At 45.2% G+C, this 24,747-nt stretch overlaps 1 protein-coding gene across 2 annotated transcripts in view; it reads left to right on the top strand.

The window, feature by feature from the left end:
• The window catches only part of Fbln5 (fibulin 5), a 75,337-nt gene extending 57,421 nt beyond the window's left edge, over positions 1-17,916 (top strand). For both annotated transcript variants that reach the window (XM_052738798.1, XM_052738797.1), the window contains exons 7-11: positions 485-604; positions 3,999-4,121; positions 5,106-5,232; positions 8,975-9,170; positions 17,167-17,916. In XM_052738798.1, coding sequence (XP_052594758.1) covers positions 485-604; positions 3,999-4,121; positions 5,106-5,232; positions 8,975-9,170; positions 17,167-17,328 — 728 coding nt within the window. In that variant the 3' untranslated portion in view covers positions 17,329-17,916. The remainder of the gene's footprint in view (positions 1-484; positions 605-3,998; positions 4,122-5,105; positions 5,233-8,974; positions 9,171-17,166) is intronic.
• Positions 17,917-24,747: the final 6,831 nt, after the last annotated feature.

Raw genomic sequence — 24,747 nt, 5'->3', positions numbered from 1 at the left:
GATAGACTTGAGAGAGAAAGAGCTCATTTTGACTCACAGTTCAAGGTTACAGTCTATCATGCCGGGAAAGCTGTCACAGCAGCGACAGCTGGAGGCAGCTAGTCACGTGGCACCCACAGTTAAGAAGAGAGAGTGATGAGAGCTAGTTCACACTCACTTTCTCCATTTATTCAGCCCAGGATCCAGTCTAGGGAATGGTGCTGCTCACTTCAGTTAATTTACTCAACATCATCCCTCATAGGCATGACCAGAGGTGAAATAATCCCTCACAGGTGTGCCTGAAGGCTCAGCTGGAGTCAGTAAATTGACAGTTAACACAGTCTCACAGAGTGTGAGATCATGATCTGATAGGTCCTGGCTGGGGAATCCTTGGTACCTGGGAATCTGGGCTCTTGGTGATACTAGATTTTGCTGCTCATTCATGTTTCCTTGTTTGTGTTTTTTTTCTGTCATGCTAATAGTGATGTGCTTTGGTTTTGTACAGATGTGAATGAATGTGAAACTGAGAACCCCTGCGTTCAAACCTGTGTCAACACCTATGGCTCTTTCATCTGTCGTTGTGACCCAGGATATGAACTTGAGGAAGATGGCATTCATTGCAGTGGTAATGAGCTTGGCATTGGAGCTGTCCACCTGTTCAGAGAGCCGGGGCTGGGGCAAGGGATTCATCCCAGGTGTTTCCTCTCCTGTCCTGGTTGTGTGTCTAGTTAGAGATATTTTCCAGTGTCATGGGAACATAACCACACAGAACAAAGATGAGTCACTTCCTGAGATGTGGAGTTCAGTCTTACCTTCCTGGTCATCTGATCTTTAATGCAAACTCAGGGCTTCTCTCTGGATCTGAGATAGAGCTGGGGAGAGGGAGAACTCACCCAGTTTTGCCTGTTGGTCTGAGAGTTATCTGTCCTTTCCCAGCACCGACCCAAGACCTGAAAATGGTATAGATAATATTTATAGAGGACAGTGATCTCGGTATAATCTTTTGCCACTAGATGAGGAGGACATTGAGTAAATAAATCATACATATAAGTGCATATACTTTGTGTACTTTGGGAATGTCATCAAATAAGCACAGCCCAGCTCTAGACCTGGCACACAGTGAGCACGCAGTAAACAGGTCTTGAATCAGTAAGTAGAAGCGTGACTATTGAGGGAGTGATATCTTAGCCATGTGTTTCAAGAACATAGGTGTGGTTTAGTTGACATTTTTTTTAAACAAATTCCATCCAAGCCCCAATTGCTCTCATTCTCTGCTCAGTCTAGTTTCTTGAGTCTGTTGTAATTATCTTATTAACCTCCTCTTTTTCCCCCAAGAGTGTTAAATTCCTAGATAGTTAAAAAAAAAACTGTTATGAAAGTAAGAACTTATTGAAACTAAGCAACACATTTTATTTATTTATATTTAGTCTATGGCCTCTCATACAACATAGAGCTATGGGCTCACCTGTATGTCTCTGTCTCTCTGTCTCTGTCTCTTTGTTCTTTGTAAATGTTTTATTAAAGTAAAGCCATCCCACCAGTTTTAACCTCCTCTGCAGTTGTGAATTAGCTCCGTCCACATTAATGTTTCTTGTAATTTTCAAAATGAAAAGAGGTGGTGCTTTAGGTGTAAAAATGACCTAGCAGAATGGAAAGATTCCCAGTCTTGGGCTTCACTGTAATAGGAACCTACCAAGGCTGTGAATGAGACCTGTTTACCAGCTTCCCTTGGGACTGGAATGTTTTAGGGACAGAGTTCTCAGAAACAAATGGCCACCTCTCTTCAGGGCCAGGGCCCTTGGAGCCACAGCAAGCAGTTCCAGAGCCTCAACCTGGTTAAATACCAGCCCCACTCAGAGGCATGAAAGGCACCTTTCTTCCTAGGTTTCAATTCCCCTCATGACATTCCTTAGGAATCTGGGCCAAAGAACTGAGAAGTGTGGAAAGCTTTGCATTACGGGATGGAATTAGTACTTTTCCCAGAATTACCTGCAGTCCCATAGACATTTATTGATCACAGTCAGGGCACTGAGGTAGGGACTCTGGAGCCAGGTGGGGGCTGGGTTCAAAGCCTCTGTTAGTCCCTGCTTTTCTTGGCCAGGGTGCTCAGTTTCCTCACTGATGGATAACTGTCTTCATGGAGTGGTCATAAGGACTAGACAAATTGGTGTTCCTCAATGGCGTGACCACATAATGAATCTTCTCTAAGTATTAAGGACTTTGGGCTTCATGAGGAGCTCAAATCCTTTCTAGTTTGGCAAGATTTTCTCACTTGACTCTAAATGACTCTCATTTCCCACATGGTCACTGGTTACCACCTTCTACTATCTTTACTGGGAGTCCTGGCTCCAGCAGGCCTTGTAGAAGGCTAGAAGTGGCCTCAGGAATTTGTTTCCTGCACTTTCCCTAGATACTGGAGCACTTTTATCCTTATTTGGTTCTCAAAGCTGGGGTAGGCCCTCTTTGCAGCACTAGACCCTCTCAAGTCTTGTCCTCATGTCCTCTAGGGATTTACTAAGTCACGCTGATTCTAGAAATGAAATGGGGTTTTAACAAGGAAGAATGAAAATGGCCTAAGGCGTGCTCCCTGCCCAACACCTGGCTTCTATTTCAGTGAAGGGTGGAGCCACAGCCCTTTATGGGGAGGGGAGGACCACACAAAAACTTTCTGTGATTTTGGAATTGCAGATGCTAAAACAAACCAGAGTGTAGTGGGTTGGTGACCCTCCTTCACCCAGTAGAAGGAGGGGTGGGTTTTCCCTCCCATTCACTGGAACTACGCTGATGTATTTCTCCCACACTGGCACTCCCAGATCTGATGATATTAGGTCCTGAACAGGATGTTACCTCATCATGCTTACCGGAGTCATATTGAGAGGCCACGTTCAGATCTATGATTTTATATGTAATCATTTGATCTATGAACTTGGTCTAGTTTCCTAAGCCCTGTGAGCCCCATCTATCTATCTATCTATCTATCTATCTATCTATCTATCTATCTATTTATGTATTTATACCCAGATAGTCACAGCACCTTCTCAGGGTAGAGGTGGGGATTAAATATGATGAGACAGGTTGAGTCTTTAACATGGGTGTTGACACAAAGGAGTCCTTGGGAATCGATAGACACCACTACTAACACCAAGTAAAGGAATTAATGGAACTGCCAACTACACAGAAGCAAATGATGGCATTATGCTATGATAGGCTGTGGCCAGAGTCCCCAGATTTCTCTGCAAAGCTGGTGGAGGATTGGATAATACTGGAGTATGCTAACTCCGGTTAGGGGATCATATCATAAGTCCACTGACCCTTCACCCATGGCTGGGAGACAACTCAGAAAGATGGGGAGAGGTTCCCTTCTTGGACACAGGAAGCATTGGCCATGTGACATGTGGATTCTCCAAAGACAAAGCAGCAGCCTCCTTCATGCCAACACTCTCTCTGGGTGATCTGAGCCACCAGTGGTCTGTGAGTTACAGAGTAATCCGAGGACATGTCACATGGGGAAACCAGTGAAAGCGATTTTCGGGAAACAACAAATGCAAGAAAAACATGTTTTCTTTGGCATGCCTGTCGAGTGAGGCGCAAATGGGGCCTGCATTGCCAAATTCTGTGTGTGATGAAGAGTTGGCTTTTCTGGAACGCCTGCTCCTGTGTCAGCTGCCAAGGTCTATGCAGACTAATGGTAGCATCGCTGGCTGGGACAATGCCACTCCCGGTCATCTTCTGCAGGATGGTTCCAGGCTCTCTGAAGACTTCTGTATCTCTTGTCCCAGGGAACATCTGAGGCAGTCAGGCCACCAGAGACATTGTGCCTGCCTTGCTTCCTGCCACCCTAGTAGAGCTATCCATGTATCAGTGGTTGTCCTCACAGGCAGTAAGCTCACCACCAGCAAAGGTGATCAAGAAGTAAATTGGCAACCTCATAGCCTTGAAGTCATTGTCTCTCTTGGGAAAGAGTGGGCGTTGGAGACAGTCTATGAAAATAAACACCAGCTCTATCTTGTCACTCTCAGATATGGATGAGTGCAGCTTCTCCGAGTTCCTCTGTCAACATGAGTGTGTGAACCAGCCAGGCTCATACTTCTGCTCGTGCCCTCTAGGCTACGTCCTGTTGGATGACAACCGAAGCTGCCAGGGTAAGACTATCCAGAGGGGCTGGATGGGGCTGACTCTGATGGTCATCTATGTGTCTCCTCCTGTGGGCTCTTGTAACTTATGAAGATGTCAGCGTTGGGTGTGGTGGGGCCTGGCAGCTATGGGCAAGGCGTCTGAGTGGGTAGCTCCCTCCTCTCTCCTGCAACCAGTCCTTTGGCCAGGACATGGGCTACTTACATGTCTACAATGAACCCTGGAGTGGTAGATGGCACTTTCTGAGAGCTGCTTTCTGTCATTCCAGGCAGATAGACCTCTGCAACCCCAAGAATGATTATTTCAGGCCTAACCAAGGCTTCTTGTAGCTAGGCCCCACTAACGCATCAGTGTTGGCTTTCTCTTGTTTCCTTGAGGCCAGCTTGCCCTGCTGGCCTTCTATGACTTCCTAGAGATTGAATTCTGGGGGACTGACTGCTAGGTCCCTCACAGGGTCCAGACCCTGAATATGAAAAGGCCAAGTCTTCTCCAGATTGGTAGCCCTACGCTATAGCTACCAGGGTCTTGCAGAATGACTGCCTCATTATTAATTTTATTAATAATTATCCATGATGGTACTGGGCATTAGAAATGTCATGTGAATTACTATGAACATGAGCCATCTAACTTAACTCATCTAGTAGCTACATTAAAAATAATAAAGACAAACAGATGAAGTTACTTTTAATGCTATATTTTATTTAAAGCAACCGATCCAAACATTTTGTAGTTTTAATATATACTCAATATAAAAGTCACTGATAAGTACTATAAATTCTTTCTTTTTACTAAACCATAGAAATCTGGTGTCTATTTCCTGTTGCAAACACATCTCAATTTTCACTACCCACATTCTGAATGCCCAATAACTGTGTGAAGCCAATGGCTGCCATATTGGATAGTAAGATGGAAGGGCCTCTCATCCTCAGCCTACTCCCAACCCCCCTTAGTCCAGGGCTAACACCATGCTTCTTCTCTACCCTGCATTTCAGATATCAATGAATGTGAGCATAGAAACCACACGTGCACTCCACTGCAGACGTGCTACAATTTACAAGGGGGCTTCAAATGTATTGACCCCATCCGCTGTGAGGAGCCTTATCTGCTGATTGGTGATAAGTAAGTCAAGGCTAGTCCTTTGCAAGTGGAAGGGGGTGGGGACCTGGCTCAAGAGACAGTCAGTATCTTGTAAAGGAGGTTACCCGAGCCAAGGAGTCAGGAGATCTGGCCTGCTTCTTACTTTATGCAGATGGGTCTATGCCTACGTACAGTGTTCTCTGTTGCTCCCCAATGCACGTCAGAACTATACAAAGATTATCTAGAAAGCCAGTAGAGAGGCAGAATTCATGAATCTGATTCTGCTACCAATGAACATTCTAGATACCTGGGGTCTTTCAGAGATGAATTTCTTAAATGTGGCACACAGGCCTCCCCTGAGGATCTTAGAGTATGTGGGCTCAGATGCAAGAATGTAACCTGGGAGAGGGCTGTGATTTTGCTCTTCTGGCAAGCCTCAGGAGAAATGAAGATTTCCAGTCCAGGGACTGCTCTGTGAGTGGTAAGCTGCTGGAGAATTCTGAAGTTCTCAATACCTAAGGATAACTAGCTTGCCCTAGTCAAGTTTCTGAAGTCCTAAAGACAGATCAATTACTAAATCATCAAATGGCAAATAATATTGTTGAGAAGGTAGCCTCAACAAGATGGCGGCACCGTGATGTGTTTTCTAGCCCTGGGGTCCTGTGTCTCTTTTCTTTCCCTTTATCCCCACCCTACCCCCACCCTCTGCTGGTGCATCTCAGTTCCTCATCCTGCACGCAGAGCATACATGCACAGCATACAGCACACATAGCATACATGCATGCTTGTACATCTGCCGTCCTCTCCTCAGTCAGCTATACTCCCTGTCCCCTAGCAACTGCAAACCCTCACAGTGGGGATGAATGACTGGGTCAGCCACACCCATCCCACTCTTCTCTCAAAGGGACTTCAGGGTTTACCAATGTGATTCCTGCTGTGATTAAAAAAAATGGACAAAAGAAGATGACAAAGTCAGATTGGGGGTTCCTTTGGAGCTCTTGTCATGTGTTCCTATGAGCTGTGCTTCCAAGTAATTCTTCAGAACAGGGACCTTTCAGTTTCCGATTCCAAATCCCCAAGTGGCCCAACAGAGCATTAGGCTACTCTCTATGTGTGGGTCTCTATGGGTTTGTCTGGCCGGAAACTGATCCCATCCAACTGGCAGCCTTGAGCGGATGTTACCAGTGAAGTCTCTGCCCTGAAAAAGCTTGGAGACTTCCTCCTTTAAAGCCCCAGGCCCATGTGATGGTCACCCCCTTCCAGCTCCTTGTCTGCTCAGGTGTCCTGTGCTCCTGCCAGCTGGAACAGAATTTGCTCTCACCTTGACCGACACTCAGAGGGCCCAGCCTCCCAGCTTTTGTGCACATACTTCCTGCCAGATGGAAGGCATTTCTTCCATCTCCGTGTGGCTAGACCCAGCCCATCTTTTAGATCTCTTCTCAGTCGGTGCCTCTCTCCCAGCTGTTCACGATCCTCTTCAGCTGGGAGCCATCACACCCTCTTCCAAATTTCTTTTAGGAAACAATTATTTTCTCTCTGACATGTGACATTTTAATGCGATCAGTTTGGCACAAGGGCTGCTTGGACTTGGCTGTTTTGATGCAGCCTTAACAACATGATACTTTGATGATTCTTTGTAGTCTTTCGCTTGTTAACTGTTAGTGGTGCCCCTGTTCTGGGCTAGGTGTTGTGGCTTTGTTCTTGCGGAGCTTAAGCTTGTATGGGAGCAGGTATGATAAAGAAACTGCCGCCACAACTGCTCCATTAGGGGGACTGTTTTTTTTATTGTGAATAACAGAGAGAAAACATCCGGAGACATCTGGAAGAGTCCAGAGCAGAGAGAAAAGAGAAACAGGTTGGATATGGCCAGTTCTAGGGAAGCCAGATAGTGAGAGAGAATAATGGTGATAGCAAGGGTGAGTGAAAGGGCAGGAGAAAGTGTGAGAGAAAGCATGAGCAGCAGGGAGTGGGCAAATCACGAGGACAAGGAAGGACTCCTTTGGGGGAGGCAAAACCTGTTCCACAAGTTCCTGAGAAATGTTGGCTTGTTTTTAACCACCAGAAACCCTTCTCTAGTCCAGCCTGAGCTCCTTTCTAGATATATGGACTACCTGAGACCTACTAAAAGTCTAGAAAGACATTAAACAAATTGGTATAAGAGTGGATACATAATGATAGACTGAGTAAGGGGTTTGTAGAAGAAAGAGGAGATTGAACCTGTTCCAGGAATCTAAAGGCCACTGAGAAAATGACCTTTGGATAGGGCCGGAAGTTGAGTTGACCTTAACTGAACAGAGACTGGAAGAGCAAAGGGAACAGCATGTACACAGGCAGCTAAGGCAAGGGTGGCCTTTAAGCCTACGAGGAATACAAGAAGTTGAGCTCCTGTAGCATAGGGAGGTGTGAAAAACAGTGGCCTGAAGAAGCTTTAGAGCGGTTGGAAGTGGGGTAGGCAGACCCAGCAGGCTTATAGAGGCCCACAGAGGCTAAAACTTGTGTTAGTTTTCATTCAAGCATCACTGAAGGGCCACTGAAGAGTGTGCAGGGGATAGATGTAGTCTGACTTAGTTTGACAAAGGGCAGTCTGTTAGGAGACCATTGCCGAGGTCCCAGTGAGAGAAGGAGACACCTGACCCAGTGGCCAGCACTGAGGTGTCAACATTGTTGATTTTAGGTCATTGTTCCCTAACATCCCTTCTACTTGCAAAAACTGTCAGTTCCAATTCCAAACTAAATCCTAAGTCCAGAAGCCTCTTTACATGTGCCTCCTCCTGTGAACTCTGCTCAGTAAGGGGACTGGAGGAAGGATGAGAGGAGAGATGGGTAAGCCAGCAGGAGTCTCCAGCAGGCATTCTTTGGCAACAGATGCTGATGGTTCTGTTAGGTTATGTTATTCCTAGGGTTTGAAACTATCTGTTCCACATTAGAAATATTTGTGTTTAAATATTTGTATTTTTCCTACTGGAAGGTAAATAGCTTGAGGTCATGGTGTTACTTAATATTGAATTTCTAAAGTGTCCAGTGAGTTCTAAGCTCTTGTAGATTGGATAAAAAGATTCAATTATAGTCCACACATACTGGGCTGAGTGTAATAGAGAGTGTGAAGGACCCTTGAGAACCATCTGTCTAATATAATTTTCATTTTTAAATATTCTTAAAAGTTTTTAAATGAGTATGGGTATTTTGCCTGAATGTGTGTCTGTCCACCATATGTCTGCTTGGTGCCTGAAGAAGCCAGAAGACAACATCAGATCACCCTGGGAGTGAAGTTACAGACAGTTGTGAGCTGCCATGTCTGGGAGTAGAGTACAGATAGTTGTGCACTGCCATGAGGGTGTTGGGAATTGAACCTGGGTTCTCTAGAAGAGCAACCAGTGCTCTTAACTGCTGAGGCATCTCTCCAGCCTCTACTTTAAATATTCTTAATGAGTGTCCTTGATTGGGAAGCGAGGACTATATGGCCATCAGCACATGTCTAAATCCATGACACATGTGAAGTGCACTGGAGAGTGTCCCAGTGTTCTGATGACCAGAGGTCCAATGAAATCCTTTAGTAGCCAGAATATCTGATGCCAGGGAAGGCTACTGTCTAGGAGACAGATCTATCTCATCTGCATTCTAGAGAGCCCTCAGCTGAGAACTAGGAGTGGAGATGCTCCCCAGTTGCTCCACTGGGTGGTAAGAATGACATGGCTTTGTTTCCAGGGTTTTAAAGTGAGGGAGTAGGCACAGCTAATGCCTGAAAAGGATTCCCTGAGCACTCACATGATTTCTCTCCTACCAGCCGCTGTATGTGTCCTGCTGAGAATACTGGCTGCAGAGACCAGCCCTTCACCATCTTGTTTCGGGACATGGATGTAGTGTCAGGACGCTCTGTTCCTGCTGACATCTTCCAGATGCAAGCAACAACCCGCTATCCCGGCGCCTATTATATTTTCCAGATCAAATCTGGCAATGAGGGTCGAGAGTTCTACATGCGGGTAAGAGGGAGTGTGAGCCATGCCTGCCATCTTTAACAATGGCCACCATCTTTAACAATGTCTGCCATCTTTAGCAAAGGCCACTCTCATTTTGTTTGTGGTGTGTGTGTGTGTGTGTGTGTGTGTGTGTGTGTGTGTGTGTGTGTGTGTGTGTATGCATATCAAGGCCAGAGGTCCATGGTGTCTTCATTCTATTACTCTCTACCTTCTTCCTCTGTCACTCGCTGCCTAGTGGTTTCTGTCTTCAATAACAGCCTTGTGTGGTATAGTCTACAATCATGTTTCAGGGTAAGGATATAGACCAGAGAGGCAAGTGTGGAAAGCAGAAAAGCGATAGGAGTTCAGGGTTCAAGGTGTCTCTTCTACCACTTTCTGCATGGTCTTGTGAAAGGTGCTTTTCCTTCATGTGTCTCAGGAGCCTCCTCTGTGAAATGAGAAGTTAGGCCATGACACTGTCTTAGTGTAAAACTATGGAAGAGACTCCACACCTTTGCTTACACATTCATTCATTTACTAACTTGACAAGTATATTATATACATACTATGCATGTTTAGAAGCTGAGAATACAGCATTTAAAAACCACCACCACCAACAAAAACCACCCCAGCTAGGCATGATGGTGCATACCTTTAATCTCAGCACTTAAGAGACAGAAGCTGAGTTCAAGGACAGCCTGGTCTATAGAGCAAGTTCCAGGACAACCAGGACTGTTATACAGGGAAACTGTCTCAAAAAAACAAAACCAACCAGCCAAACAAACAAACAAAGATAACACCCCAAACTCTCACTCTTGTAGTACTTACATGCTAGCTAAAAAGAAGAAGGAAAAGGAGGAGGTGGAGGAGGAGGTGGAGGAGGAGGAGGAGGAGGAGGAGGAGGAGGAGGAGGAGAAGAAAAGGAAGAGGAAGAGGAAGAAGGAGAAAAGAATAGTTCTCAGATATGGACTCTACTGGCTTTGCCTACACAGTAGGCACTGGCACTTCTAAACTAATTAAAATAAAATAAGAATCCCTTTCCTGGCATTCAACACATGTTTAAGCACCTATAGCTATGACATGGAATAGTTCAGATATAGAACACTAGAAAGTTTGATTGACTTAGTCACACCAGTGGAAAGTATTATAGTACACGTCCTAAAATGTGCTTACATTTTAAAGTAAATTATGTACTTCCAATACCATGCTATGTATATATGTTTAGTACCATGGTGTGTACATACCTTTGGTACCATGCCATGTATATGACTGAGCTTCTCATCTCTTCAGTCCCTGGAGTGACATACCTCCTTACGGACCACTGGACTAGAACCATCTTTGTCATATTGTATCATGTATGTAGGCACTTGTCCAGGGGGAAGATTCTAGAGCTTCATCTGTAGATGACCTGTTTCAATGGTGAACCAGAACAATGTGTGCCTAAGATCCCAGTTCTGGGAGGTGGAGACAGGAGGATCCCTGGGACTTCCAGGCCAGCTAGCCTAGCTGAATTGATGAACTTCTAGCCCAGTGAGAGACCCTATCTCAAAAAAGAAGTAGAACGAGGCTTGGTGGCAAATATCTTTAATCCCAGAACTCATCATAGTAGAGACAGAGACAGGTGAATCTCTGTGAGTTCAGGCTAGCCTGGTCTATATAGCAAGTTCCAGGCCAGCCAGGGTTATAGTGAGATCTTGTCTCAAAAAAAAAAAAAAAAAAAAAGCAACTGAAAAAGAGAAAGACACTTGATGTTGACCCCTGATTTTTACATGCATGTATACACATATGCACAACACCTACATGTACATGAATCCATACACACATACAAACATATGCACACACACAGCAACCAGAAGGGCCCAAGATATTCCGTTCTGTGGCTGTTGTAGCAATTGACCACAAACCTGGTGACTTAAGACAACAGAAATCTATTTCTTCACAGTATCTGAAATTATTTGTCTGCATCCACACCAAAGCATTGTAGGGCTGTCCCAAGTCTAGAGGAGAAGCATTTCCTATGTCTTCCAGCTTCTGGTGGTTGCCACATGTCCTGTGTTTTAGTTAGGGTTTCTGTTGCTGAGATGAAACACCATGACCAAAGTGAGTTGGGGAGGAAAGGGTTTATTCAGCTTACACTTCCGTATCATAGTCCATCACTGAAGGAAGTCATGGCAGGAACTCAAAACAGGGTAGGAGCCTAAAGGCAGGAGCTGATGCAGAGGCCATAAAGGGGTGCTGCTTACTGGCTTGCGCCTAATGGCTCACTCATCCTGCTTTCTTATAGAACTCAGGACCACCAGCCCAGGGTTGGCACCACCCATTATGGGGTTTGGTCCTTCCCCATAAATTACCAATTAAGAAAATGCTCTACAGACTTGCCTACAGCCCAATATTATGGAGGCATCTTTTCAACTGAGGCTCCTTCCTCTCAAGTGATGCTTGCTTGTGTCATGTTGACACATCCTGACTATAGCCACATCACTCCAGTATCACTTACGCATTTCCTTCTTGCCTCCTCTTCTGCATATGGTGGAGTGCCCTCTGCCATGCTCATACGGAGACTCTTGTGATTTGACTTAGGAACACACATTTCCCTGGGTTCAGACCTTAATCTCATCCTCATCCCCCCTTTATTTTTTTTTTTTTATAATACTTACACTTTGTCAGGATTGTGACCTAGCTGTCTTTAGTGTCACAATTTGGCCCACTGAACCCAGGAGCCTGTATGTGACCCTGTAGAGTCACCATAGGGAGTTATACTCAGAAGGATGGGCCAATGGGCATCTTACCCTCCTTGACCCAAGACCTATGCAAGGGCTTGTGACAGAGCTGTATTTCTGTACTTCATGCCCTTCCCCAACCCCTTGACAGAATCTTTCAGCCCTTGCCTCTGGGGCTATCAATCTCAGGACTATTCTCACTAACATTATCCACTGTCAGTGATATCCTCACAGAATCAGGTCATGTGTGACTACCTGACTTGTGGAACTGGTTTAGAGCTGGCTTAGACCAAAGCAGAAGGATCAAAGGCTTGGAAAGAAGCTGGCATGAGAAGTGAGAGGACCTTCCGAAAGATGAAAAAGATGGAGTGGTGTGTGTGTGTGTGTGTGTGTGTGTGTGTGTGTGTGTGTGTGTGTGTGTGTGTTTGTGTATCATTCGTGAGCTCATAAGCACTGGTGTCTGTCAGAAACTTGCCTTTGCCAAGTCTTGGTGGACTGACTGTTCTCTCAATTACTGCCCAGCCACCAGTATCCTTCATCTGGAGACACAGGTATCCCAGTTACGGAGTAAAAAGATGGCTCTCCCCTTTAGGGATTTAAGACTCCATCATTGATTCTTCCTGCCTGAGTTTCCCTTCAGCCCTAAGCAGGACAGGAGTTCTGTAGAGGCCATTTTGTCTAGGCAACAATTCAGTCCACTAAACACCACCCAGTCAAATCCCCCAGGTCCCACAGTCAGGTGGTCAGCCTGAGAGGTACCCAGGGATGTGGAAAAAGACTTTTGTCCTGTTGATGGAGTGGACAGGAGGGAGACCCTATTTCTTAGAACTTCCTCTGGGCTCAGACTGTCACAGCAGCTAAGGAACACAGGACACTGAGCTCAAAGTGGCATGTAGCTTGTGTCTCTCTGAGAAAGCTAAGGAAGACCTGCAAGCTTTATCATTTTTATTCAGAAGAGACATAGAAGGGACAAAGGGACATAGGCCTGTCATAAAAATGACCAAAGAAACTAAAGGATGGAGGAGATAGCCAAAGTCCCCAAGACTGCACCTGAGACCAGAACAGAGGACCCTCCCCAGGGGCCACTCACTGATGTTTATTATGGGCCGGGCTGAGTACTGTGCCTCGGTGGTCTCCAGTTTCTCCCAGCCCTGTGATCTTGGGCATGTTGTCAGTCTCAACTCCCTAATCTCTAGAAAAGATCCTAACGTTGACTTTTGGATTAGCTGAAGTCATTCACTTAGCACAGCATCTGGAGCACGGAAGGACTTTTTGTCAAATGTACAGGGCTGAAGGGTGTGAAACTGTCAAGCACTGTGCCCATTCTCTTCCCTGTTGCCTCAAACCTGTGCACTCCCAGGTGACATCTCAGCCTGCTTCTGTAAGACTCGAGGGACATTCCCTGACTACTATCCTACTGTCCCTTTCTCTTTCACCAAAGTCCCTGATGACTTACATGGAAGCCACAACCTCCAGTCTCTTTCAATGTCAGGTTTCTGCCTGCCCCTGGTGTTAGGGTCTCAAAAGAGCATCGTGTAGCAATAGAAAGCATTCAATCTGTATATAATTATTATATAGACACTGCTGTTGCCACTGCCACGACCTTCCAGGCCTTGAAAAAGTTGGGAATGCTACCCAGGGGGTTGGAGCATCATGTGGCCATTCAGGTTCTCCTATACTGAGGTTCATTGGTTTTTGTTAGAAGCACTTGGGAGCAGCACAGTCTCAGCCAATCACACATGCACATCTACATCCACATGCAAACATATATATATATATACTTGCTCATAGGTGCATGCAAACACACATTACACATTTTACAAGTTACATACTTAGGTATGCATGCATATGCATCTGCACAGGCATAGCCCTTTCACAAACCCTGGGAGCAGTCTGTCTAGAGTGGAGCCCTGCACAGAAGCCTGGACTGGCTTTTATCAGGGGGCTTGGAGGCACAGTTAGAGCTAGAAAAAAAGAGAAGAATCATAGAGTTTAGACTGTGACAAATTACGTGTAGTATATGGTGAGAGGGATCAGGTGGACTGTGTGTAGCTCATTTTCCTTTGGGCCAATTCTGCCAGCTTTCCTAAGTCATCCACCTGCATCCTTCCTGTACCATCATGCAGATTTGAGCTGGGCACTGAATTCAGACACCAACAGGATATGGCTTCTGCCCAAGCACACACTCTGAGGTAGACATGGGGGACCAACTAATAAAGCCAAATACATGCTATGCAATTTGGAAATGGAGAGACAGAGAACCGAGTGATTGAAAACAAGCCTTTTAGAGTCAGATCTTCTAGTATTGTTCTAGTCTTAAGACCTTATGGTTCGTAACGGTCATAACCCTTAACCTGTTTACAGAGATAAATAAGAAATGGGCTAAAGTTATAGCCGAATGCCTTGCCTCATGATCATCATTTTGGGGTATGTAAAATCTTAGGGATCAAATCCACAGCCTCATACATACTAGGCAAGTGTTCCATCTCTGAGATATGTCCCCAGCCTTATCACTGTTGTTTTGAATCAGTAGTTACCAAAACTACTAATGACCAGTATTCTTAGGGTAGGTATTTCAGTAATGCCTGAAAAGATGAATTTGGCTGTCTTGAGTCCTGACTGGCACTTGAGTACTCCCAGGTGCTGTGGGCAAACCTTTATCAGGTTTCAGAGGCTCTGGCCCTACCAGAATCTGAACTCAATGACTTCCAAGGTTGCTTCTAGATGAGAGGGTCTAGCACTACCTAAGACATTTAAGACATTGCTCAAAAGAATAGCCTCGCAGCTTCTCTTTGCTCCACTCCCCATTCAGACATGCATCTCTGCAAATTGCTCTCCTCACAGCCACCTACAGGTTAAGGTCCTTAACACCCTGAGCCTTTGTTTAAGCAAATGGACAAAATGAATGAATATGTCGATACTGTGGCCATTTCCCTGCATGGCTGTCCCTGCTGAAGTCCTGGCCCTGGGCACTGGTGTTTTGAAAGGGCCGAGAAGGAAGTCTGAGAGATCCTCTGCACACGGAGGTACCAATTAGGTGGGTGCTGACTCGAATACAGAGAGACAGTGCCAGGAGGAAATTGCATGGCTGTAATTGCTGATAGCCTGATGGACAAGGCAGGTCTAATGCTTAGCCCATACCTGTCTGCCAGCCTCACCTCTGTCATACCAGTGGCCATTCTTAGAGGAGGTGCCAAACTTTATGGGGAGCCTTCCCTTTATGGAGGCAAAGTAAATGCCTGGTATGACTTTATCCGGACCAAGTTCCTTGATTTCGTGGAGGCTGTTCCTTTTATTTTTCTGGGTACTGTAGCTTCTGGGAAGTTATTTTCCAGTCTATCCATATTCTCTCCTGTGCAATTTCCTCTGCAGATATCCTGTATCTGTGTGTTTCACTGGCCCTGGGAACTTCTATTTAGGGCATCACTAGGGAGAACATTCAAAGCCCATAGTCTCTTCTGATAATTGTTGAATAATGAAAAGAGGGGCTGAGGTTTGCACCCAGGCAGAAAATCCAAATGAAAGTCCCTAGCTCTACCCCTGGATGACCCCAAGCAATTATTTAACCCAGTAGGCCCCAGTTTGCTTGTTTCCAGAATGGATTAATGAGACATATCTTTAAGATAGTCATTATGTAAGGGCAGCTATCTCCCAATACCCAGGATCTGGTGCTTTTATATCAGCACCTTTCAACTGTTCGTGTGTCCATCAATCACCTGGGACCCTGTTAAGCTACAGATTCTGGCTCAATAGAGCTTGGGTGGAGCCTAGGAGTCGACATTTCTGACTGTATCTGTAGACACTGATGCTGCTAATGCAAGGCCCTTGAGGGTTTTATGAGAACTGAATAAGTAGACATATATAAAAGAGAACGGGAGCATGCCCCCACTTGGCACCGAATTGATACTAGCACCCTCTCTTGGGTGCCACTTTGGAAGTCCTAGGAAGGTTCTGTGCTAGAGAAAAGTTCACATGACTTCAATAGGATCTCATTGATAGAGTCACAGAAGGGTGACTTTGGAGGAGACTATGGAGTGCCCAGAGGTTTGCTTTTAACAGATTTCACTTTTCCTAAAAATGTTCTTGTCTTAGTTTTTCTTTTTAATTGCTGGGATAATGCATCATAACCAAGACAACTTATTAAAAAAGTATTTAATTTGGGGCTCACAGTTGCAGATAGAGTACATGACGATCATAGTGGTGAGCATGACAGCAGGCAGGCAAGCACGATGCTGGAGCAGTAGCTGAGAACTCACATCTTTTTTTTTTTTTTTTGGTTTTTCGAGACAGGGTTTCTCTGTGTAGCTTTGTGCCTTTCCTGGAACTCACTTGGTAGCCCAGGCTGGCCTCGAACTCACAGAGATCCGCCTGGCTCTGCCTCCCGAGTGCTGGGATTAAAGGCGTGCGCCACCACCGCCTGGCGAGAACTCACATCTTGATCCACAAATATGAGGAAGAGAGAGCTAACTGGGAACAGAGTGGCTTTTGAACTCTCCAAGCCCACTCCCAGCGACACACCTCCTCCAACGAGGCCACACCTGCTAATCCTTCCCAGACAGTTCCACCAACTGAGGACCAAGCATTCAAATATATGAGCCTTTGGGGACTAGTCTCATTTAAACTTCCACAATAACTAGAAAATTCTGAAATGGCTCTTGGAATTATTTATCATCATCATCAGTGTCATTTTAGTAGCTCAGGTGATTTTTGATGTCATTTGTTTGGAAATTACTAATGTTATTGCTATGCAAGTAGTTGTTAGACTGTTTCGCTTAGGGAACACTGACAAGGAAAGTGTCTGTACATACTCAGTAAAGGTACAGGATTTTTTTTTCCTGAATATTTAAAATCTGTATTTGGTTGAATCTCAGGATGTAGAACCCACAGATATGGAAGACATTTTCTAAACAATGGTACCATGCTGTGTCAGGGATGTTTGCACTGTCTAGCAGGGAACTTGACAGCAGACGTGGACCAAGGCAGTAGCACATACAATTATATACAGTAATACATCCTTTCTCTCATGTGCAAAGTTAAGGGCCTGCAGGGGTGGGGGTGGGGTCTGACTTAGACTAGGGAATCAGAGGAGGCTTGCCTTAGGAAATGACCTTTCAGGTAAAGAATGGGCAAAGATGGGAAAGAGCTTAGCACCACTGAGGAGCATGGATGTCACCATGGTCATGGTGACACCGAAGTAGGCTAGACTGAGCATTCTGGCTCAGGCTGCTGTACCCTAGCCATCCCTTTTGTTAACACCATATCTTTTCTAACTAGTGCCCCCACCCCCGTTCTGTCCACAGCAAACAGGGCCTATCAGTGCCACCCTGGTGATGACACGCCCCATCAAAGGGCCTCGGGACATCCAGCTGGACTTGGAGATGATCACTGTCAACACTGTCATCAACTTCAGAGGCAGCTCCGTGATCCGACTGCGGATATATGTGTCACAGTACCCGTTCTGAGCCTCTGGCTAAGGCCTCTGACACTGCCTTTCACTAGCACCAAAGGATAGGAGGAGGAAACCAGCAAGAATGAGAGCAAGACGGACATTGCACCTTTCCTGCTGAACATCTCCCTGGGGCATCAGCCCAGTGTCCTGACCCCTACCTGTACTATTGCCGATTGTCACTCTGAAGGACACCCTGCCCCCAGTTCCCACGATGCAGTTATCCAAAAGTATTCTCCTTGGCTCCCCGAGGTGAGGTTGCCAGTGACTCTTCAAGGCCTTCCATTTATTTCCATCTTTTTTCAAAGACAACAGATTAGGTTTGCTGGGGTTTGAGTCTGTGTTCAAAGACTGATCAGCCTGCTCTCGCCTCTTCTGCTCCTTCCTCCAGCTCTTACTGCATTGCTGCTTTGCAAAAGCCCCCATGGGCTCATGGGAAAGGCTGGATATAGCTAGTTTGCTTCTTGCGTGTGCAGAGAAGGCTATGTGGAAACACACCACAGCAGGATCTAAGGTTTTTAAAGAGTCTATTTTAAAACCACATCTGGTATGTTCAGCATAAAAGAAGTTTTTAATTGTTCTTAAAATTTGTATGACTGTTTAACCTTTTCTTGTGCATTTTGAGTTTTTAAAGTGGTAGAGTTCCTTCAAAAAGGCCTCAGATACATGTTATGATCTGTCTTCCCTACCCCAGCCTTCCCTCCATCTTAGCCCGGTTTTTATGACAACCCCTTATTCATGCTTTCTTAAGAAGTTTTACCCAACTGGGTTGGAAGACAGAGGTATCCAGACTGATTAAATATTTGAAGAAATCTTGTGTTTGGTTAATTTTGACATCATGGATAATTTAGTGCTTGGGGTTGGTTTTAATTCTGTGCAGTGGTTTGGAAAGGTCTCCAAGGGACTAAAACCTCCTCCACAACTGGGCCAAAGGTTGGGTAAAAGGTGAGGGACTGTGAAATGGGGGTAGTGGAAGAACGAGGGTCAGCATCAACCCCAAGTTTTCTTATGGTTGCTCTCTCTTGTGGTCTGTTGTGGGTACTCTTCAAGGGTGAGGCAGAGGGCAGAGGGCAGACAGAGGGCAGAGAGCAGAGGCAGACTGTATTCAAATCCCTGTAAACCAGTGAATGGCCCTTGGCTCCATGTAGAACGAAAACTGATTAGGTAGGACCCATCTCTAAAGACGGATGCTCTTGGTCCTGGGCAGGACCTGGGCATCAGAATTTGTTAAAACAATAAATAGCAGAGTTGAAGATGCATTGTGAGAGTGAGGTGGGCTAGTGAGGCCCAAGTGCTGGCCACTTTGCCTTCAGCACCTATGTGGTTTCTTCCAGAACGTTCATCTTGTCATCCCTTCCCTGATCAAGAGCTCTGGGTTTTCACCAGGCAGAGGTAAAGAGCACAAGCTCCGGAAAAGAGACCGAGTAGTCAGCTGCCCCCATGATCAGTTCCGGGAATGGATAGGAGGCTACAGAAGGAGAAAATGGACTCCCTGAGACCCAAAGACACATCTGTAGGATCAGCCTATGGAGGCTCCTATCCCACCCCTTAGTGATATACTTAAATGCCTCTAAGGTGCTCAGCTGTACCCTGGACCCAGATTAGTGGGCAATTTATAGATTTTTTTGGTATGTTTTGTTTGTTTGTTTTTTGAGACAGAATCTTGCTATGTAGCCCTGGTTGGCCTCAAACTCATTATGTAGATTAGGTTGGCCTCGGGCTTACAGAGATTTGATTGCCTCTGCCTCCTAGTCCTGAGATTAAAGGCATACACCACCACCAAATTCATAGGTTTTCAGATTCTTCAGCAGAGGCGAAAGGCCTGACCACTCACATCTGAGCAGCCCTGGCCTATCTTCTTACCCACAGAATGTGTCTCACTCACACAACACAGCTCTGGTTCATTGTTTTCTCTAACTAAAACTAAGTTCATCCAAACCATGTCCAATAGTGAGCCTTCTGGCAGGTTCAGGTAGCATTAATAACACCCACCCAAATGGCATAGAGGCTTCAGTTTGGAAGCTTGGAGAAAAGGACAAATTCCTTCAGTGAGACTCTCTGCAGAGCAAAGGCCAGAAGGCACCATCTGGTGCAGGTACTCTGCTTGTGAGGAGGTTTAGGGGTCGGAGACAGGGCAGGATTAGAGATGCATGCAGAGCATGGGCACTGATGCAGCAGCCAGAACCATTGACCCAGGCTCAGCACAGTACGGGCTCAACTTTCCTCATGACACAGAAGACTGAGACAATTTGGCCTATGGTTTTTGAACCCACTGGTTTCCAAGGTGCCACATTTGGAACTAGACCCAAGTCCCTCGCGTTTACATTTTGTCATTGTCTAAATATAGTTTCCTGCTTCTAAGAAAAAAGGCCCCTAGAGGCTTTACAAAAGCAGGTTCAGAGGGCCTTTTGGCCTTTGGGTCACTCTTTCAAAACATCACTAATGAGTTCAGTTTAAATGAATAAGAAGCATGTGGGATCAATATATCTTAAAATACACCCGGGCCTCAAAGTTCAAGGGAAGAACGGCCTGGGGCAGAGTGTGTGCTGTAGGACCAAACCCAAAACATTCGGAATGGTTCTAGAGGCTCCTAGAACTCAAAAGACTGCTTGCTTCAACCATTTGCTGGGAATAGGTGGGTATTATTTTTTTCTCCCGTGGCTGGGGGTGTTGGCCTGCTAGCGGGATTCCAGCATTTGGGAAGCCCAGTGGATTGGCTATTTTGGAGACCGTAATATATCTGGGCTCCCCAGGCTTATCTCTTGTCAGGGTGGCCCAATCCTGGAGCTGAGGTTGAGTATGTCAAGTGAACCCTGGTTCCATCATACCCTGCAACATGAAGGAGCCTGTGAAAAGAGGGCACCAGATTAAGGTTCAAGACACCAGCCAAAATCCTCATGTTACCTACCATCTGACCATCTGAGTTCCTCACAGACGAATACTTCCATTCACTTGCTTCTAATTCTGAAGTTCTGAGAGGCCTCACAATGTACTTTGGGGATGGCAGCCAGCATTTCCATTAAAGAGCAGTTTTAGAGTTTCCCAGAAGCATGCCAATCATAACACTTTCTAATTGGCACAAAATCCACCTACCTGTTGCCTTGCAGTCTCGGGTAACACACTCAAAAATTTTCTTAGGTAACAGTCTTGGCCCTGGGAGTGTTATTTGCCCAGATGGTGAAATGTTTAAGGGGGTCCGATTGCTTCATTTTCAATGGTTTAAATGTATTTTTGTGGCCTGGGTGTTAACTGTAATGTACACAAATTGTTCATCCCTAGCCAAAAAGGTCACCCAGAAAGAGACAGCATGACAAACACAACTAAACAAACAGACAAACAAAAAGTTTCCTCTCATCTTGCCAGGTGAAATCTGAATGGTAAAAGGTCTTCATTTAAGAGAATATTATACTTTATTTTATTGCTTAAAAATATTTTTCCTTATTCTTGAGAATTTAATATATGTATACAATGAACTAGAACCATATTCTCCCTATCTCCTCCTCTGCTCCCCCTTATTTCTCCTCCTCCCCACTTTGTGTCTTTTTAAAATTTTTATTGTTTTGATAACCCACAAAGTCCAATTAGTATTGCCCATGTGTGCACAGTGTGGGACCATCCACTGGAACATGGGAAACCTACCAGTAGCCACACCCTCCAAAAAAAAGAGTGCATCTCCTTCTCCCTCCCCAAGTGGCTATTAACTGCCAATAGCTCCTCAGTAGAGGTGGGTGTTGGGGAGCTGTGCTGGACTAAGGTTGCAGTCCACCAAGTCTGGACAGCTCTCTCCAAGCCCTGGGCAAGATGGGAGGACTCCCTTCCCCCAGCACAGGCTTCCACTCTCTGCCTGACATTATTTGGATGCTGACCATGAGCACGGATGCCTGACTTATCTCAGGCATGACTCTTGACACAGTTCCCTGCAGATACTTTCCTGCTGCTGCCACACATGGTAATTAGGCTTTGCGATTTGGTTGTTTTGATAGGAGCGTGCTACTGTATGATAACTAGGCATTGTATCCCAGCCTTACGATAGGAGTTTGCTGTTTAATGCAAATGAGGTGATTCCCCAGCCACTGTCCCCATCCTTTATATCTCCCCTCACTCTGGAATAAAGTTGAACTGTAACACTGAAGCTGCCTCCTGGAAAGCTATTCCACCATACTTACAGGCCATATAAAGCCCTGTACGATGCCTCTGCTCCCACAAAGGGAAGACAAACCTCATAGCCTGGTGGCTAATAAACCACAAGAAAGAGGGAGATGCCATGGGTGGGGGCTGGAGAGCACCTCCCCTATCCACACTGGAATTTTGACTGGCTTGATCTCGTACAGGTCTTATGTGGATAACATCAGCTACCCTGAGTTCATGAGCATGATAGCCACGTCCTGTCCATAAGACAGCATTTCAGAGCAGTCCCCCTTCATCCTCTGCCTCTTATACTTTTTCTACCTCTATTCCACAGGGAAAGAACTGTAGTTGAACTTATTGCTGGTTTCAGAGAGATGAACATGGTACATGGTTCACTGGTGACACATTTATCTGAGGATCTATGAATCACCAGACAAACCTAGAACTTAACCTATTTTAGTTTGATTTTAATAGTTACTAAGTTGAATCTTTTTTTTTTTTTTTTTCGAGACAGGGTTTCTCTGTGTAGCTTTGCGTCTTTCCTGGAACTCGCTTTGTAGACCAAGCTAGCCTTGAATTCACAGAGATCTGCCTGCCTCTGCTTCACGAGTGCTGGGATTAAAGGTGTGCACTACCACTGCCTGGTGAAGCTGAATCTATTTTATACAATCAAAACTCTTATGAGCACTCATGGATATGTGTCTGAAATTTGGAGTAACCACCTTCTGTTTGTAAATATTAAATGCATTTAATAAAAACACAAAATACATGTCAGGTAAAGAAATTTCTTTCAGGCCAGTGGGATGGCTCAGTGGGTAAATGTGCTTGCCTCCAACTCTGACCACCGGAGTCTAATCCCTGGAATCTACATGATGGAAGAAGAGAATTGACCCTGAGGGTTTCCTTCAGTCCTCCACAGGTATACCCATACATGCATGTTTATGCAGGTGCCACACAATGCACTCACATAGACAAATAAAGGTTAAAAAACATTAAAAGGTAATTTATTTTTTATTTGGCCTGTATGTATGCATTTTTATATTTCTTTCCTGCTCTAAAGTGAACATTTAGCAAAACTCATTAGTTCCAAACCTGTTCATACTCATCAACCACAAGCAAAGGCACACTTTGTTCTTTACATGGGAAGTTTTGTGCTGAAATTTCTTAGTCATTTTATTTAGCAGATGGTTGGAGTCCCTGAAGATAACTAAAAGATACTTGCAAAAAAAAAAAAAAATCAAGAAAACAACCAGAACAAATCGATGCACAGAGGCAAGATTCATCATTCAAGTGGATTTTCTGGAGATGACTGCATCAGCATCTCTGACTTGCTAATGGGTCTTTATTGTGACTCTTAGCCAGCATCTAACAGAGAAATAAATTGTGACATGAGAAGGTAAGTGTCAACCCACAATGGAGCATTACAGTGTCTTACAGTGGGGAACAGCACCCCCTAAAATATTTTTGTTTTGTCTGTGTGATGGCATTGGATTCCCTGGAACTGGAGTTACAGACAACTGTGAACTGCCATGTGGGTGCTGGGAATTGAACCTGGGTCCTCTGGAAGAGCAACCAACTGCAGCCAGTGCTCTTAACCACTTAGCCATCTCTCCACCTCACTCCCATCTTGATGAATAATGTGAAAATGAAGGCAGGGGTAAGCTGTACATGGATGCAAATACAAACACCACTCTGACAACCATTATAAAGATTCAAATAAGTTATTAATATTGATCTGGGCCAGCGAGCTATCAGATAGGTTGACTGCACTTCAAAGTCATTTTGGTTTGGGAAGGAGTGTTTTGGCTTGAACCTAGATCTTTTTCTAATTCTTACTTTTCAAGTTTCTACTCGAAGCAAACTCTTGAATTTTTTCCTTTATTATTGTGTGTGTGCATAAAGTATGTGTGTGGGCACATATACACCATGTCATGTGTTCAGAGGTCAGAGGGCAGCTTTGTGGAGTTGGTACTCTCCTTCTGCATTTCTGTTCGTTCAGGGGATAAAATTCAGGTGTCTAAACTTGCACAGCAGGTACCTTTACCCACTGAACCCCTTATGCCCCTGCTCCGGAGAAATATAATGTTATAAAACAAAAGTGTGTCCCAGAGAGCTGCTACACTTTAACATGGGTGCTTGGAGTTCTTCTGATTTTTAATATACAAACAATTCAGAACTTACCTTTTAAAGGAAGGTGTCTGGATTCCTGCTATATTTTCAAATGCTCTGCCTTCCTGCTCTTAAAACCTTTACCAAAAGTGACATGATTAAATCCAAGCTATGGTACATGCAAAGACTTCACCTCGAATTCCAGGCTTCAAGCTGGCATTTCCACATAGCACTTTTCCTAAGAAGCAGTCCTATGGACCACAACAGGGCTGCATTTTTCTTGGGCAAATGTGCTATTGAAACCATGGCTGGGTACAGTGGCATGAACCTTTAATCCCAGTGCTGAGGAGGTAGAGGCAGGTGGATCTCTTTGAGTTCAGGGCCAGTCTGATTTACATAGTGAGTTCCAGGAAAGCCAAGGCTACTTAGAGAGACCTTGTTTCCAAAAGCCAAACCAAACAAAACACAAACAAACAAACACCTCTAATCTTTTGGGGGCTGGAAATGTAGTTTAGTTGGTAGAGTGCTTGCCTAGCCTGTACAAAGTCCTAGGTTTGATCCCCAGCACCACAGAATCTGAGAGTGGTGGTCCAACCTTGGAATCCCAGCGGCAGGATCGCACATTCAGGGCCATCTTCAGCTGCAAAGCAAGTGTTGTTGAGACAGGGACTCATGTATCTTACCTTAAACACACTTCCTTCCTTCTTTCTTTGTTGTTGTTAAGGTAAAATGTACACAGAGTAGAATACACGAAGCTTGACAATGCCGTTGGACAAGATAAATAAAGACATTCAGCATGAACCCCAGGTGGAGGTGTTAAAGATTCAGCAGTGTGCCCTGGGGACTGGAGGGCAGCTTGCTGGGGGACACAGGTGGCAGCAGCCTTTGAGAAGGGGACCGGGTGCAGATTAGCAGCTAAGGCCCATGATGTTTGGACATCTGGACCCTCTCTCAGGGCGGCCAGAATATTTCCTTCCACATTTCACTGGTTTGGACTTTTTACTGTTTAGAATGTGAACGGGTTGGGGAGTGTGTAGGAGGCGGGAGGGGAATGGAGATGGAGATGCTCAGAGTTCACCAGGACCATTCTTTGATCTACTAAGCCATAGACTCTTATGAAAGCAGGGTTTCTTCATCTTCTCACAGCTGGGCAGGCAATGGCTTCCAGAGTAAGCGGCGAGGCTCTTATCCCTAGGGA

This window comes from Peromyscus californicus, unplaced genomic scaffold, assembly GCF_007827085.1.
Source record: "Peromyscus californicus insignis strain IS unplaced genomic scaffold, ASM782708v3 Scaffold_15__1_contigs__length_86483966, whole genome shotgun sequence".
Taxonomy (NCBI): domain Eukaryota; kingdom Metazoa; phylum Chordata; class Mammalia; order Rodentia; family Cricetidae; genus Peromyscus; species Peromyscus californicus.
This window is presented reverse-complemented; position numbering and strand designations above follow the sequence as displayed.